The 18,122-nt window shown below is 43.4% G+C and overlaps 1 protein-coding gene across 8 annotated transcripts in view; it reads right to left on the bottom strand.

Moving 5' to 3' along the window:
* The window catches only part of BST1 (bone marrow stromal cell antigen 1), a 50,075-nt gene that overhangs the window by 20,397 nt on the left and 11,556 nt on the right, over window positions 1–18,122 (bottom strand). The window contains exons 7-10 of one of the 8 annotated variants that reach the window (XR_002643638.2): window positions 15,097–15,183; window positions 11,732–11,791; window positions 10,993–11,050; window positions 1,591–1,697 (exon numbers count right to left, since the gene is read on the bottom strand). Coding sequence is in view for 5 of the 8 variants with exons in the window: in XM_022566972.3 (XP_022422680.2) it covers window positions 1,592–1,697; window positions 11,732–11,791; window positions 15,097–15,183 (253 nt within the window). In the remaining 3 variants the exon portion in view is untranslated. The other 7 variants (XR_002643636.2, XM_022566972.3, XM_022566975.3 and 4 more) reach the window with 7 other exon arrangements.

Genomic DNA, 18,122 nt, shown 5'->3' with positions numbered 1-18,122 from the left:
AGAAAGTGAGAGCTCTCACCCCCAGTTGCTGGTCGCTGGGGCACCAGAATCTGCGAGTTCTCACATCTAAACCTCCCACGCTCACTTTAGGTGAAAAAGGGAGTAAGAACAGGAAGTGTCTGTGAGGAGTTTTGGTTTTCTTTTCCTCTTCTGGAAATGTTTTGTGTTGTGTCAAATTACCACACATAGATGATGTGTATGTGTTTATTTCTCTTTTTCTGATTAGAAAAGTAATGCATGCTCATTAGAGAAAATTTGGAAAACACAAAAAGTCAAAAGTCAAGAATAGGGATCACTAATAAGAACATTCTCCAGAGATCACTGCTCCGCTTTTGGGCTTATTTCTTTTCCTTTCATTCATTTACAATATGCGTATAATACAAACATACATCCACAATGTTACATTTGTATTATATTTTAGACAATTAGATCATATAAATAGTTTTATGTCCTATGTCTTACACTGATCGCTGGCATTTTTCTATGTCACGAAATGTTCTTTGAAAATTTTTAATTTACGAACAGTGAAATGACTTTATGGCATACAGTTCTGAGTGTTGGCAAATGTAGATTCCTGTCGCCACCACCATAGCCAGTGATCCAGAACAGTCTTGTCCCTCCCCTCAAATTCCCCCAGGATGCTCCTTTTCAGTTAGCCCCTCCCCCTAGTCTTAACCCTGAAACCAAAAAGTTCTCCATTCCTATAGTTTCACCTTTTCCAGAATGTCCTGTAAACAGAATTATACAGTATGTAGCCTTCTGGTCTGGCTTCTTTCACTTGGCATGCTGCAGCTGAGCCTCACCCACACTGCTGCATTTATCCAGAGTTAGTTACTTTTTATTGCTGAGTAGAATTTCACTGTATAGATATACCAAGGTTAGTTTATCCATTCACCAGATGAAGGACATTTGGGCTGGTAAACATAACTTTTCCTATTTGAATAATATTCCATCCTACAGATATACCAAAACATATGCAAAGAGTTCCCTATTAGTAGAATGTTTAGTTCCCCTTCATTATAAATAACCCTTAAATAGACATCATTATACATAACTCTTTGCCTACCAAACATGTATGAATACACTTATATAGTATACATATATTTGAAGCTATCAACAAACATGCAGTGTGCCCTGCTGGTTGTATAAGAAAATATAAAAATATATATATACAATTCTACCAAAATTTTCTTAAAATGTTTGCTTATATAACAAACAGTCTGAGTCTCAATATGTTGTATCATTAGGAAAATAAGAAAATAATAACTAGCTTTAATTCTAATGCAGTAGTTCTTTTTCCCTGTGCTGTACAATAGGTTCTCACTAGTTATCTATTTTATACATAGTAGTGTATATATGTCAATCAAATTGTTAATGCAGTAGTTTTAACCGGTTAAATAGAACTAGCTTAATTTCTGAAATCCTGACCGTGTATATCATTCAAAACCCATTTCAGGACATTGTTTTCCCAGCAGGAAGCTTCTTTAGACAATGGAGTCACCTGGTGTACACAGAACAAGAAGGATGACTGGGCAAGGGCAGGTTTCAGGACTGCAGGCTGCTTAGCGCAACATAGCTGAGTTTCTAGTTATTACATCTGAGCAACTGAAGCCAAAGCCACTAAGAGAGGAAAGACAAAGCTGGCACTTCGTTCTGCATAAACGGACAGGGCTTCTCTTTGAGTAGAGGTTGCTGCCCTGCAAATTAAAAAGGAAATAGAAAAAATGTCAGTATTGGTGGATGACACCTACTTTCAAAAACATATATGCACACTGCGGAAAATTTAAATAGTACATGGGACTTCCCTGGCAGCGCAGTGGTTAAGAATCTGCCTGCCAGTGCAGGGAACGCCGGTTTGATCTCTCGTCCTGGAAGATCCCACATGCTGCGGAGCAACTAAGCCCGTGCACCACAACTACTGAGCCCGCATGCCACAACTACTGAAGCCCACGCGCCTAGAGCCCATGCTCTGCAACAAGAGAAGCCACTGCAGTGAGAAGCCCGCGCACTGCAACAAAGAGTGACCCCGGCTCACCACAGCTAGAGAAAAGCCCACGCGCAGCAATGAAGACCCAATGCAGCCAAAAATAAATAAATAAATAGATAAATAAAATAAATAGTACAGAAAGTTACAAAGTGAAAAGTAAAAGCTCCTTAGCTTCCCTATTCCCACTTTCCATAGAGAATCATCCTTGATAGTTTTGATTTGTCCTTCCAGGAATGCGATACACACTCCCCACACACACACACGTGTGTGCACACACACTCCCACACACACACACACATACAGACTCACATATCCTTTTATCTAAGTACAAGTGGAATCTACAACTTGTTTTTTCACCCAACAGCACATCTTGCACATACTTCCATATCGGTACACGTGGAGTTTATTCATTCTTCCTCATGGGTGAATTCTGATTGTATGGATGTACCATAAAGTTCCCCAAGTTCCCTACTGATGGACATTACATCATCACAGTTTAACTGGTGAGGAAAAACCAGTCATGACATAAAGACACTGAGAGAGGATCTGGCCAAAATAGGGACTCTGGTCATAGCAAATAAGGTCTGACCACCAGATTTTTAAAAACAGAAATTACTGAATTCTTTGAAAACAATTAAAAAACAAACTTTTAAAATTATGAAACAATCTGAGGTTTTTATTCCCTGGATCCTGACTAGTGGCTGGGGTCCTTGAAAGTTGCTTACTCCATATGAGTGCTATTCGCCCCTTTTTTGCTAAAGGAATCTCGAGCAGCCCACAAATTTGTACTAGGGCTCCTCCTGCTGGACATTTTCTATAATTGCACTTCTAATTCAGTTAATGTTCCAGACAGTTCATTCAAAATTGATTAGTATTTTTGCTGTTAAATAATTAACCAATTAAGACAAAGACAAATTTACTTTTACTTTTTAAGAAAATAAAATAATACAGAACTAAACAGTAATAATGAGTCTCCCTTCGTCTTTTTCCAGTTCTCACTCCCTTCCTTAGCCATTGGGAGTTTATCTTAGATCTATCATTTACATCTATTATCATGCACAAACAGAATATAGTTTTGTTTTCTTTCACTTTAGATGCATGGGTCCACTTGTCACATTTTAGCTTAAGCTTTTCATGTCACTGTGAGGCTTTGCTTGAGGGTGGTGTTTATGCAGAGAAAAAGCACATTGTTTGCAGTTACTTTGGTTTTAAAAATTAATTCTAACTATTAAATTTATAAATTCAAAAGCTTGACTTTCCCATACACTTTTCTAGTTAATTTATGAATAGTATTCTTCTAATTTAAAAGCCTAGTCAACTCTGATAATAACTTTTAAGGGGGCTTCACAATTATTCCAATTTCCTGAATATTTTAAACTCAAGTTATTTTAGGTTAAATTATTTTAAACTTACACTTTAACACATTACATTTTCTTTATAAAATATTTTAAATGACTTTAAGTGAGCAAGACCTTCTCGAATACTTAATTCTAGTAAATCTAATAAATGTATAAAATTTAATCTTAATTCTCTTAAACATTCCAGTACTGATTGAAAACTTAGTAAAATTCTCTTATAACTTTCAACTAAAACTCCTAAGTCTGAAATAAGTTTTTTTGTTTTTTTTAAATCAGTTATTTAATAGTTACACTTATATTGGAATCACAGGGCTATTCCAAGAGCTATTCTTAAATGATAAACTCTCTAAAATGTTGTAAATAAATTAAAATTATGTAAATAAATTAAATATCAAAAAATACAGATTGTTCCTAAACTTACCACAAAAATAATGCGATTTGGATTCTAAACTTTTGCAGGTTCAAAGTCTTTTACCCCATTATTCCTAAGCACGTGAAATTTGCCATCCCACTTCTGTGGCCTAGGGCCAGGGCACAGCGGGGGAACACATTTTGGAGAGAGAGTTCAGGGCAAGATGGGAAATCTGATGTTTTCCCTTGACCCTGACTGACACAGCGAACCCTATGTCAGTAACATGAGTACGTCTGTTTTCTCATATCCTCACCAATCCTGTAGATTATCCATCTACTGAATTTTTGGCCAATATTATAACCTATAAGCATATAAAGTTGTTTTCTACATGTTTTTCACTTTAATTGTTTGTGAGAATTTTTCCATATTGCTGCATGATTATCATGATTACGGTTGTTTCACCTTCACCCCCAGCTTTATGGAGATATAACTGACATAAGCCACCTACAATTGTTTTTAATGGCTACATTCTATTCCATGTAGTAAGTATAACCCTTTGACGTAACTATTCTCGTACCCTTGAATATTTAGCTCCAGCTCTCAATGTTTGCACTTCTGATACTGCATTAAAAAGAATTGTTTGTGAACATCTGTGAGCATGTAGATTGAATCTATATTTTGAATCATGTCTTTAGAATAGGGTACCTAAAGTCTGACTTAGGTCAAAGATTATGAATATTTTTATAATTCTTGATACATATTATCAAGTTGTTCTCCCAAAGCATTCTAGCAATTTACAATGCCATCAAGCATTGAATAACATCTTTAAAATATTTTTCTGCTGGGCTTCCCTGGTGGCGCAGTGGTTGAGAGTCCGCCTGCTGATGCAGGGGACGCGGGTTCATGCCCCGGTCCGGGAAGATCCCACGTGTCGCGGAGCGGCTGGGCCCATGAGCCATGGCCGCTGAGCCTGCGCGTCTGGAGCCTGTGCTCCGCAACAGGAGAGGCCACAACAGTGAGAGGTCCGCGTACCGCAAAAAAAATAATATATATAAATATATATATATAAATATATATATATTATATATATATAAATAAAAAAATAATAAATATATTTTTTGTCACGGTATGTTAAAGAAGTTGAGGTGGAAATTGCCCCTTATTGAATGTGTAGTTCATTATTATTAGATCAATAAAATAATGTTTCATATTTGCCACTGATGGTTCCTCTTCTGTAAATTATCTACCAGTATTCTTTGCTAAATCATTTTTAAAGGAGATTAGTAAAATTCCTTCCAAAGTAATGAAAGTGGAGAAAACCTCAGCAAAGCGTGAAAGAGGGTTTTATTCTTGACGTTCAATGGACTTGGGAAAGAACTGTCATAAATAAATCTGTTCAACAGTCACTGAAAGAATGCCCAAAGAAGGAAAGAACAGGTCAGGAACTATAAACCTCTTACTTCTCTGCTGTGGTGTGAACGCCAGAAACATCTGGAGGCAGTGTGGTTCAGTGGGAAGAGCAAGGACTTTACACACCGACAGACCTGGGTGCCACTTCTGCCTCTAGCCAGTCCTGAGTGACTTTAAGGGGTCACTTAACCTCTCTGAACCTCAGCATCACTAATGGTGATCAAACTGCCCACCTTCCAAGAATGTGGTTGGATGCAATGAGATGATGACTCCAAAGACCAGGTTGACAGGCTGCCATGTGCAAAGTGCTCAGAAAGACCTGAAGACTGGTGAGGAGAGCTGCCCTCATTCACCGTACAGAGCCTGCAGCAGGGGAGGGAAAAGCAGGCACCAGTGCCAGGGTGGCCCCACTTGCCCATTTTGGGAATGGCAGTGTAGGGTGCAACAGGTTTGACAGGAAGGAACTTTACACCATCTGTATCTGCATAAAGTTTAAAGTCTGTTTAAGGAGATAGAGTAAAACCAGAAAGACCTAAGTTACACAGTAACAATAAGGACACTTACCTCTCCAGACCTTATGAGGCCCCCTGCTCACTGGAGAGTCTCTTCTATTAAATCCCCACAACAACTTTATTCCCCTTTTTTCCACCTACATGAGCCACAGCTGGATTCTGTTTCTTACAATCAAAATCTGTTACTTCTACACATGCTGCCCCTGGTCACTTCTTATTGGACAAACTCTCACAGGACCCGTGTCATTCCCTTCAGTTGCCCAGCCCCTTTCAACATGCCTCCCCAGGGTAGAAAAATCAATCATTTGTTCACTCATTCATTCATTCCTCAGTGCCTACCAGGCTGCAGGCTCCCTCCTAGGTTCTTGAGTCACATTCATCAGCGAACAGAACAAGGAAAAGCCCCTGTCCTCCTGGAGTTGATGTTCTAACAGATGGGAAACAGGTAATAAAAAACAAACTCAACAAGCAAATAAGTCAGAAGATGATAAACAAATACTATAGAAAAGAAAAGTAGAGCAACATGAGGGGGTTTGCAGAGCCAGAGCTGACAGTGCAGGCTGCAGCTTTAAACATGGAGGTCAAGGTTGCCTCAGGGAGCTGAGATGTGAGCAAACACAGTAAGTGAGTGAGTTGGCCACATAGGGAAGGACTTCTGGGCAGAGAAAACAGTGACCAAGGCCCTGTAGTGGGAATGTGCTGTCAAGTCCCAGGAGGTCACTGTGGCTGAGGCCCAGTGAGGGAAGGGGAGGAAGAAAAAAGTCGGAGAGAAGTGGGGCTGGGGGTCCTGGGAAGGCTGTTTGGCATTAACTCTGAGTGATGTGGGACTGACTGCGGGGCTGTGAGCAGATGAGTGACATGACTGAATTTTAAAGGACTATTCCTTATACTATGTGTATGTTTGAAATTTCCCTAATAAACAATAAAAATAAAAGGCTAACGTCTTAGTAGCTGGGTTTCAAAGAGGCCCAGTGGCTCAGACCAGGCTGGTCACAGTAGATGATGGGATTTTCCATTAATTTTGTAAGTTGAATCAACAAGATTTTTTGCTGAAGGGTGAAAGAAGGGAAGGCATCAAGAATGGCGCTAAGATTGTAGGAACAGGCATTTGGAGATTTTTGGAAAGGTGGGTTGTTACCATCAGTTGAGACAGGGATGTATGGGTAGACCAACTGAGGGGTGTATTAGTTTCCCGTTGCTGCTGTAATCAACTCAGTGGCTCAAAACACCACAGTTTTATTTATTCTCTTACAGTTCTGGAGGTCAAGAGTCTGAAACCAGTTTCCCGGGTTAGTCGAGGTGTCAGTGGGGCTGCTTCCTTTTGGAAAATCTCCTAAGGGGAGACTCTGTGTCCTTGACCTTTATCTACCTTCAAAGTATATCATTCTAATCTCTGCTTCCATCACCACACTGCCTTCCCCTCCTCTTGAACCAAATCTCCCTCTGCCTTGTTCTTATGAGGACACTTACATTACATGCAGGGCCTACCAGCATAGTCCAGAATAATCTCCCCACCTCAAGATCGTTAACTTCATCATATCTGCAAAGCCCCTTGTGTAATATAAAGTAAAATCCACTCATTCCAGGAATTAGGACCTGCGCATCTTTGGATGCCATGACTCAGCCTACCACCCTGGGTAAATTCAGTCCGCTTTGGGATGTGTTGCATCTGAAATATCTATTAGACATCAGAGTAAACTGCTGAATATACAAGTGTGGTGCTCAGTACAGGGCCTGGACTATAGAAATACTCATTTTGGAGTCACCAGCATACAGATGAGATTTAAAGCCGTGACGCTGGATTTAAAGCAGAGATTCAATTTCCCAGCCTCCCTGGAGTTAGAGCACAAACACGTGCCCAGAACTCTGCCAACCAGATGTACCCACATCTGGGTATAGCTGTGGGCAGAGTAGATTAAAACAGCAGGTGCCACCGAGGGTTCATTCTAGCCGGGGGTGCCCTGGCACCAGCTCTCCGAGGCAGCCGTGGCAGACATTCTAGAAGGAGCATCCAGGCACGAGCATCATAGGAACTCCCTGCGGTGTCTGTGCCCAACAGGCTGCAGGCAGATCTCCCCTTGGGCAGTTCTGGGTGGGACTTTGGCATAGCCTCCAGCCCTGCTTCTCTGGCTCTCCCAGAAGACTCTGAGTGACCCAATATCCTTCAACACATCCCATTTCTGCTGAGCTAGCTGGATCTGGTGTGCGATGCTTTGCAATTATGAGTTTCGACCAATGTGCTCCTTACCTGAACTTTAGGAACCTGAAGCCTGCGCCTGGGTCCAGGCTCCGGGGAGTCTTTCTAGTATCCTGTCTAGAAGGGAGGTTGGGCGCCGTCTTCACAACAAACCCATGTGGCAGTTTCCATTATTTCAGTTTTGTAGATGAGAAAAATGTCAAATTCAGGTCATCTGACTCCAACTGCATTGCTCTCACCATGGCCAGAAGGGTCAGTGTCCACAGGACTGTGGGCAGGAAAGCACAGGGTGTCTTTAGGGAAGTGGATCCGAGCCTGCAGTGAAAGTTTCTAGTGGGGAGCAGTGGGTGGTGTGTTTAGAAGGAGGTTCTTATAACCAGGAAGGCCAGGCCAGAAGTTTAGACTCGGTAGCAGGGAACGTTGAAGGTTTCTGAGCAGAAGGGACAGGAGAATGGATTTCATTCTCAGGTGAGGAAAGTGAAGACCCAGGTACACAGACTGTTCTTTACTTCCTGTGAGAGGACTCAAAAACATGTGTGCCTAATTCACAGACAGTGAACAGCAGAGAGTGGGAGAGGACTTAACCTCGCCAGCCACCCTGGGACACATGCTGGTGTTGGTGGATCTCTTATCCCAATTTCTAGTCAAAAGAGCCTAACAGTCACGAGGGTGAATTCTGGAAACCTCATAGACTCGCTTCAGACCCACTCACTGGCTGGGTAGTCTTTTCTTGGGCAAATCCTTCATTATCTTCCCTAAGCCAGAGTTTCTACACCCCTGAAATGAGGGTAACAGAACCTATCCGTATCGGTTCAGATATAGGTTTTGGTTGCTGTTGAAAGGACCCCAAATCCCAGGGGCTTAGACAAGACAGATGTTTGTCTCTCTCTCTGTAACTGTGCAGGCTGATACTGTGTTTCCACGGTAGGGGGCACCCAGCCTCCGTCTATGGCATGCTCTGCCATGCCCAGCGAAGGTGGCTCATCACCACACCTTCTGGGTCCATACACCAGCCAACAAAGGGGGAGGGAATGAATGTTCTTTCCTTTCAAGTCACCCACATCACTCGGCCACAGAGGAAAGAGAGGCTGGGAAGTACAGTTGTTATTCTTGGCAACCATGAGGCCAACTAACATTCAAGGGTTCTATTACTAAATGAAGATGGGAAGAAGAGCTATATGGGGATGATGAGCAGTCTCTCTGCCTGTCTGTTTGTCTGTCTGTCTGTCTTTCTCTCCCCTCTCTGTGTCTATCTAATGGACTAGTTAGAAGGATGAACAGAATGTTCTATGCAATGCACACAGCACAGCCCCTGGCATACAGCTGATGTCCAGCCCAGATTAGTTCTCTTCTCCTTCTAGATGGAAAAATGGATCCTACAGACATTTATGGAGCACCTACTCTGTGCAATTGTGATGAGGCACACAAAGAGGAAGTTCATGCAATCTCTAAGTCGAGTGTTGGAGACAGATGGTGAGGAATGAATTACAACATGACTGGAGAGAGGGAAGTGCTGTAGTTGGGTTGTGCACAAAGTCAATGGAGCACAGAGAAGGGAGTTCTTACATCCACCTACAGAATTAGGAAAGCCTTACAGACAAAGGGACATTTGGAGTTGGGTCCTTAAAGGTACATACAATTTTAGCAGATAGGAAAGGAAGGGAAGAGAACTCAGGTGTTGGCATAAGAAATCTTCCTGCCAACACAAATCAAAACAACAATAAAGGGCTTCCCTGGTGGCGCAGTGGTTGAGAGTCCGCCTGCCGATGCAGGGGACGCGGGTTCGTGACCCAGTCCGGGAAGATCCCATATGCCGCGGAGCGGCTAGGCCCGTGAGCCATGGCCGCTGGGCCTGTGAGTCCGGAGCCTGTGCTCCGCAACGGGAGAGGCCACAACAGTGAGAGGCCCGCGTACCGCAAAAAAAAACAAAACAAAAGAACAACAATAAAGCATCATGTTTTATCCAGAAGACTGACTAAAATTAGGTATAGATACAGGTACAAGTACAGATAATACCCAGGGTTAGTGAAGAAGGGGAGAAAGGGGCACCTGCCACATACTGTTGGTGGGAGCGCACACTGGGGCAGCTTTGTTGAAACATATCAAAATTCAAACTAAAAATACATCCTTTGACCCAGCAACTCCCTTTCTGGTAATCTTTCCTACACAGACACTTGAACAAGAGCTCAAGGTATGCAATCAAGGATTATATTTCAGCATTGTTTATAATAATAAACAACTACAACCACAACCTACAATGAAGTCAGTCTATGACTGAAAAATGGTTAAATAAATGGCGAGTGGCCATCCTACAGAATACTCCGCAGCCACTAAAACACGGAGTCAGAAAGTACGCACAGACAGAAAAGGATGACGTCCTTATATCGTTAAGTGAAAAAGGGCCACAGTAGAACAGTCTGTCCAGCATGACTGCTCTTTGTACAAAAACAGAGGCAAGTAAATAAATGAAAATAAGACCAAACCAAAAACAAATAGATGAACAAACTTATATCTCTGCCTGGTAACATATGTGTATGTGTGTGTACTGGGATGTATGGGAGAGATGGACCAAAATGTTGAAAGAAATTACTTTGAGGAAATGGAAGTAGAGGGAAAAGGCTTCATCTTATTCACTGTTGATGATAGCTAAATACTGGAAACAATCTAAATGTCCACCTATGGGCAATGGGTTAAATAAATCATGATGTGCGCACACAACAGAGCACCACAGATAGGAAAGCAACACCAAGACACTATTATGCGAAAAAAGCACGTTGCAGAATCCTATGTGTACTATCATTTATACTAATAGTATAGGGCTTCCCTGGTGGCACAGTGGTTAAGAATACACCTGCCAATGCAGGGGACACGGGTTCGATCCCTGGCCCGGGAAGATCCCACATGCTGCGGAGCAACTAAGCCCATGCGCCACAACTACTGAGCCTGCGCTCTAGAGCCCGCGCTCTAGAGCCCGTACTCTAGAGCCCGTGCTCTGCAACAAGAGAAGCCACGACAATGAGAAGCCCGTGCACCACAGCGAAGAGTAGCCCCCGCTTGCCTCAACTAGAAAAAGCCCATGCACAGCAATGAAGACCCAACACAGCCAAAAATAAAAGCAAATAAATTAATTAATTTTTAAAAATATATACATTAGGATTGAGAAATGTAAACTTTACCACTTAAATGGAGTCAGGAGGTCAGAAGGGGGAGCTCTCATGCAGTGCCACTCATCAACTATAGGAAGAATTGTTGATTACAGACCCCAACAGAATCATCCACAGGAACAATCATCAATCATCAACAGGCCAGAGCAGGAGAGATGTACACTGCATCTTCCGTAAGAAATCGACTACCCCAGCAACTCAGCCAATGAGAAACTGTCATCACCTTGAATTCTCACTTTTCTCTGACGGACTTTCATTCAAAACACCCCCTCCCAACTTCCTCCTTTTTCTCTATAAAATAAAGTTCCTCTCCTTCATTTATTGGACTTGTCTATGGCTTTTGCTATAGCCTGCTTGTCCCGAACTGCAGTTCCTCTGCTATTCCCAAATAAACCCATTTTGCTGGTAAAATAACTGTCATCTCTAAGGGCAACAGAAATAAGTTTTAATAGGTCCTCCTGCCACCCCATTCCCAGCCTTTGTGCTGAAGCTGAGGCATCAGGGCAGCCTCTGCTCTGTGGTACATGGCAGGGGTTCATTCAGCTCAGCTGCACAGATGTTCAGCAAACCTGCACCAACCCAAAAGATCAGATATGGAGAGAAGTGCAGTGCAGAAGTACCAGTCTTACTCTGCAGCCAGACGTTTTAGGGGGTGGGTGTAAAATGATATTGCAATCCACCAGTGTTCTATAAATAGTACGGACTGATTATTTTGGGGAAGCACGGAAGTTGGGTTAAGACATTCACTTACGAATTTAAGGCACAGTCAGGATGAGTGCTGTGTTGCACACACTTTAAGAGCTTCACTGGTCTATAAAATGAAAAGAAGTAATATTTAAGGGATTATTTAAATGACTTTCATTCATCAAACATTTATGGGGGGGCCTGCAAGGTACTGGAGATACAAAGTCTTTGACCTCGAAGAACATAGTTTCTTTTTAAAAATATTAGCCAGCATTTATTGAGCACTTACTATATACCAAGAAATCTGATTACATATTTTACATAGATTATGTCATTTAATCCTCACAACAGCCAAACAAAGCAGGTACTATTATCATCTCCAATCTACAGTTGAGAAAGCTGTCCAGAGGAACTTGCCCAAGTTCTCACAGTAGCAAGCTGTGGAGCTGAACTTGAACCTCCACTCCAGAGCCCGAGCATGGAACCACTTCTGTAAGGATGTACGATTTTGCTTGGAAAAACCTCTTGATAAGAATTTTGGGCAGGTTGGACTCGAAGCACACAGGTGATGGCTGGTGCCCAGGCTTCAGTGAAGAAAGTTAAATTGCTCTGTACAGTAGAGGTAGAAGATGTGGGGTCCAGGCAGCCAGGAGGGAAGGGAAGGCAGCAGTGAAGATAGGATCCAGGTAACAGTGGGAGGAAGGCCAAGGAAGGATCTCTGGGTAGGGGGACCAGAGGGGACTCTGGAAGAACAGGAAACAGGTTCGGTCTATGGCACGCTATGTGACCCCTCCGTAGGACTCCCTACTTCTCAGTCTACACTATATAGATTTTTTTTGTGTGTGTGTGTTACCGGGCCTCTCACTGTTGTGGCCTCTCCCACTGCGGAGCACAGGCTGCAGACGCGCAGGCTCAGCAGCTATGGCTCACGGGCGCAGCCGCTCCGCGGCATGTGGGATCTTCCCGGACCGGGGCACGAACCCGTGTCCCCTGCATTGGCAGGCGGACTCTCAACCACTGCGCCACCAGGGAAGCCCTATTCAGATATTTTTTACAAGAGTAGTTTGTTATTGCTGTGTTACGTCCCCCCAAAAAGATGCATTGAGTTTCACTGAGTCTGGATCAATACAGCGCTAAGCAGAAAACAATCAAGAGACAAGAGAGGCTTTGAAGAAAGACATCGCCAAAATTTGCAGGAGTCCTGGGGAGAACTTTCAACTGCCACAGGACAGAGGTCAATGTCACCTGAATTTTGAGAGGCATCTGGCTTGAGTTTGATTTTCTAACCTTGTTCGCTCTCCCATGTTAAGCCTGTTGTTATCGCCTCTGGGCTCCCAGGAGCAATAAAAACCCTACCTTAACACAGAGAGAGCCCACGAGCAGTACATAAATGGGAGCTGGGAGGCTCAGCCAGGCAAGGGAGGAGCCCTGAAACCAGCTTTGGTGGGGTAAACTCGAGCCAGTAAAAGCAGGCTGAGACCCTGAGGCTCACAGCCGTGAGTCAGGAATAAGACCCTGGCTGGGCTCCCACACTTGACCTGATGACTTATAAAAAGACAGCCTCCTCGGGGGAGGTCCTGGACCAAAGCAAAGGGGTCATAACTGGAATTTTTAGCCATATTTTTCTCTATCATTGAGCTGTTTTAGAATAAGAATTACCTTTTATTTAATTTACTAAAATCTGATGACTTGATTAAGAATTAGAGTTCTATAGTAGAAAGAAAAGAGGAATCTTCAGGGCCACACAATACTGGGTTCAAAATTCAGCTCTGTCACCGAGTGGTGACCTTTGGGAACTTGCTCAACCTCTCTTAACACTCAATTTACCCATCCATGAAAAGCGGATATTTATATAAACCTTAAAAACAGACAAAACTAGGGCTTCCCTGGTGGCACAGTGGTTAAGAATCCACCTGCCAATGCAGGGGACATGGGTTTAAGCCCTGGTCTGGGAAGATCCCACATGCTGCGGAGCAACTAAGCCCGTGAGCCACAACTACTGAGCCTGCACTCTAGAGCCCGCGAGCCACAACTACTGAGCCCACGTGCCACAACTACTGAAGCCCGCACGCCTAGAGCCCGTGCTCCACAACAAGAGAAGCCACCACGGTAAGAAGCCTGCACACCACAACAAAGAATAGCTCTCGCTTGCCTCAACTAGAGGAAGCCTGCGCATAGCAACGAAGACTCAACACAGCCAAAAGTAAATAAAAATAAAATTTAAAAAAAACAGATAAAACTAACCTATGCTCTTACAAGTCTAGAGAGTGGTTACTATTGTGGGCAGGCGGGGACCCTGAAAGGGAAGCCAAGGGGAGACTAGGGGTGCTGGTTGTGCTCTGTTTCTTGATCTACATGCTGGGTACATGTGTATGTTGAACTTGTGAAAATTCATCCACCTGTATACTTACGGTTTCTGCATTTTTTCTGTACACAGATTATATTTCCAAAAAAGAGTATGTGCTTCACTTTGTTTTCAAAAGAGGGTGATAACAACACCTAACTTGAGAGATTCCTGAGAGCATTAGCAATAATAGATGAGTAAAATGGTACAGCTTCAAGCTGTGGAAGAAGAACAGCTTTGAGGGGCTTGTTCTCCTGGGGAGTCCAGAGTAGGGGGAGACCCATACTTCCAGGGGCTTTGCTCAGGTGGGATAGTTACCAGGTCCATGGAACTTCTGAGACAGCAGAGGGCAACAGGGCTGCCTGGACGGTCACGGGCACTGGCAAAGACTGCAGATGTAATGTGCACCCTGCCATACCCACAAACGTTCGGGAAAGCCACTAAGTCCTTGCAATGTTGGACTCCAGCCCCTAAGGAGACAAACAGGCCTGCAGACTCAGGTGACGACACAGAGAGAAGAAGGAAGCAGCAAGGTGAGTAATTCCCAGTCCAGGGGAGGGCTTTCAACCGTTGCAGGGTTTGAGCCAAATTTACCTACATTTCCAAGTAACAGGGATTCCCTGAAACGATCTCTGATTATGCGTATATAAAGTGCCTGTCCCATAACGTGCTCAATAAATGGTAGCTATGGTGATTTTCCTGTTGGTCCACAGTCACCATGCATCTCTCTGTAAGTATCTCAAACTCCACCTTAGCACATGTCATGCGCAGTGTGGCATCCAGAGATGCAGGGACCACAGTCCCTGTTCTCAGGTGACACACGTGCAGTAAGTGAGTGAAGAGAAAACTAGACATACACAAATGACAAAGGGCTGCTGTCTGTCCTTTAGCGTCATTAAAAAGGACTCTGGACAGAAGTGGGCGGGGGCCAGGCGGAACCCTGGCCAGAAGGCCCTCCCAGTCCCCACACCCAGTGACAACCCAGAAGGCACAGTTCCGTGGCCTTTGGAGCTGATCTCTGAAAAACCTTTTCGGCAACCCTCTGCTCCTCCTTTGAATATATACACTGACTATAATATGCCACCTACTTGTAGTCATTGATACAGCTATACTGGAAACCCATTTTCTCCAGTCTCTCTTCCAGGATTTTCACACTGCCTTCTCCACAGGATTCCCTGAAACACAAAAGCATAAAAACTATCAAAATAGAAGGAGAAGAGGATGGGGGGAGCTGTTTCTGTGTTAATCAAAAAATATTTTGACCATGTGCTCCCTAGATGTTCTCCTCTCTGGAGAAATATGTGGCAAATTCTCTGGACCCAAAAAGGCTGCCAGCAGTCAAGCCGCGGGTGCCCAGGACGGGGTGCTCTGAGCCTTCAAACCTGCCCGAAGTTTTGCAAGTCACACGCCTTCAGAGGGCTTCTGCCAGCGCATGCGCGGTGCTCCACAGGGCTCATCACAGCCCCACCCGCCAACGCAGCACTGTGCTTGTGCGCCGAGCCTGACCAAAGGTGAGTGTCTGCCTGTTCAACCCAGAGTGTATTACGTTAAGCTTCAAATGGAAACAAAAACATACATGTCAAAAAATACTAGAAAACGCAAATAAACAAAAGGGAAAAAAACCCAAATCTCATATCACTAGAGATAACTGCTGCTAACACTCTGGTGTACATCATTCTAGACTTTTACAGTACATTTATTCCCACAAGACTTTTAAAATATTACAATGTGATTCTGTTGCCCAACGCATTTTGTAATATGCATTTGCCCATGTCTGTGTCTATACATATGTACCTCTCTGCCATTATTCTTAATTCCTGCCTGGTCTACCTTACATAATCAGAACACAGTCGCCTCTTGTTAAAGACCAAGGTTCATTCCTATATTGCAATGTCATTGACACTACAAAAAAACCTTGTTGAAGTTTCATTTTCATACACATGCTTAATTATTTGTTTCCTTAGCATACATTCCTGAAAGTAGGTTTTCTGTCACTGAGGTTTTGAATGCATTTTCAGGCTCTTGATGGCACTGCCACACTGAACCCCACGTTGACCACCCCAACAGAGTATAAGATGTCTATCTCCCCACATTCTCATCAACAAGGATTCTTGCTCTCTCGATGGTCAGAGTTAAGCAGGGGGATTGATAAAGGCAAAGAGAGGTGGGTACAACACTGCCAGCTGTGATGAGTAGGTATGTTATTCACGTTGCAGACAGGATCCGGCCTCAGTTTACCTGGAGTGGGAAGGTGAACAGCCTCCCTACTATAAAATTAACAGAGAGGGAGTGTACAGGGAGGAAATGAGCCATTGGAGGAAGTTTTCACAGAAGTGGAATTCTAGGCATTACGGGAATGAAGAGGGTAAGGTGTTGAGTGACATCATGTTTTAGAACCTTGCCAAAATCTCTATGTCCTTCTCTGGGCCAAGTTCACTACTTAGAACTTTTTGGTAAGCAATGACATGGAGGTTTCAGGACACCTAGACACAGAGCTCAGTCAATGGGTTATTTAACCTATTTTCTTTTAATAAAAGCAATCAAAGCAGTGCTAAACACAATTAGCTATCAGCCATGTGATTTTTCACTCTCTATGATTTTTCCCCCTAAAATCTGAGCAGTTTGGGACCCCCATTTTCTTAGCTCATGACCTGCACCTCCATCCTGTGGCACAGATGTGGACAACCAGGTGTTCTTACCCCTTTATTATCTCTCCTGACACAGGAATAATGTGCTGAGATGACAATGAATTGTAATTTCCTTATCTCATTAAAAACAGATTCAAAGAAAACAAAAATAAACAAATGTGACCTAATGAAACTTAAAAGCTTTTGCACAGCAAAGGAAACCATAAGCAAGACAAAAAGACCACCCTCAGAATGGGAGAAAATATTTGAAAACAAAGCAACTACAAAGGATTAAACCCCCAAATATACAAGCAGCTCATGCAGCGCAATATCAAAAAAACAAAAAAAAACAGTCTAAAAATGGGCAGAAGACCTAAATAAACATTTCTCCAAAGAAGATATACAGATTGCCAACAAACACATGAAAGGATGCTCAACATCACTAATCATTAGAGAAATGCAAATCAAAACCACAATGAGATATCATCTCACACTGGTCAGAATGGCCATCATCAAAATATCTAGAAACAATAAATGCTGGAGTGGGTGTTGAGAAAAGTGAACCCTCTTGCACTTTGGTGGGAATGTAAATTGATACAGCCACTATGGAGACCAGTATGGAGGTTCCTTAAAAAGCTAAAAGTAGGGCTTTCCTGGTGGCGCAGTGGTTGAGAGTCCACCTGCCGATGCAGGGGACACGGGTTCGTGCCCTGGTCTGGGAAGATCCCACATGCCGCGGAGCGGCTAGGCCCGTGAGCCATGGCTGCTGAGCCTGCGCGTCCGGAGCCTGTGCTCCGCAACAGGAGAGGCCACAACAGTGAGAGGCCCACGTACTGCAAAAAAAAAAAAAAAAAAAGCTAAAAATAGAACTACCACATGACCCAGCAATCCCACCACTGGGCATATACCCTGAGAAAACCATAATTCAAAAAGAGTCATGTACCACAATGTTCATTGCAGCACTATTTACAATAGCCAGGACATGGAAGCAACCTAAGTGTCCATCAACAGTTGAATGGATAAAGAAGATGTGGCACATATATACAATGGAATATTACTCAGCCAGAAAAAGAAACGAAATTGAGTTATTTGTAATGAGGTGGATGGACCTAGAGTCTGGCATACAGAGTGAAGTAAGTCAGAAAGAGAAAAACAAGTACCGTATGCAAACATGTATATATAGAACCTAAAAAAAAATGGTTCTGAAGAACCTAGGGGCAGGACAGGAATAAAGATGCAGATGTAGAGAATGGACTTGAGGACATGGGGAGAGGGAAGGATGAGCTGGGATGAAGTGAGAGAGTGGTATGGACATATATACACTACCAAATGTCAAATAGATAGCTAGTGGGAAGCAGCCACATAGCACAGGGAGATCAGCTCCATGCTTTGTGACCTCCTAAGGGGGTGGAATAGGGAGGGTGGGAGGGAGACGCAAGAGGGAAGGGATATGGGGATATATGTATACGTATAGCTGATTCACTTTG

Source organism: Delphinapterus leucas, chromosome 5, assembly GCF_059928025.1.
Source record: "Delphinapterus leucas isolate spDelLeu-1000000601 "Yukka" chromosome 5, BTC_Dleu_Yukka2, whole genome shotgun sequence".
NCBI classification, from domain to species: domain Eukaryota; kingdom Metazoa; phylum Chordata; class Mammalia; order Artiodactyla; family Monodontidae; genus Delphinapterus; species Delphinapterus leucas.
Note: the sequence above shows the minus strand (reverse complement) of the source record. Positions and strands in the feature narration are given on the sequence as shown.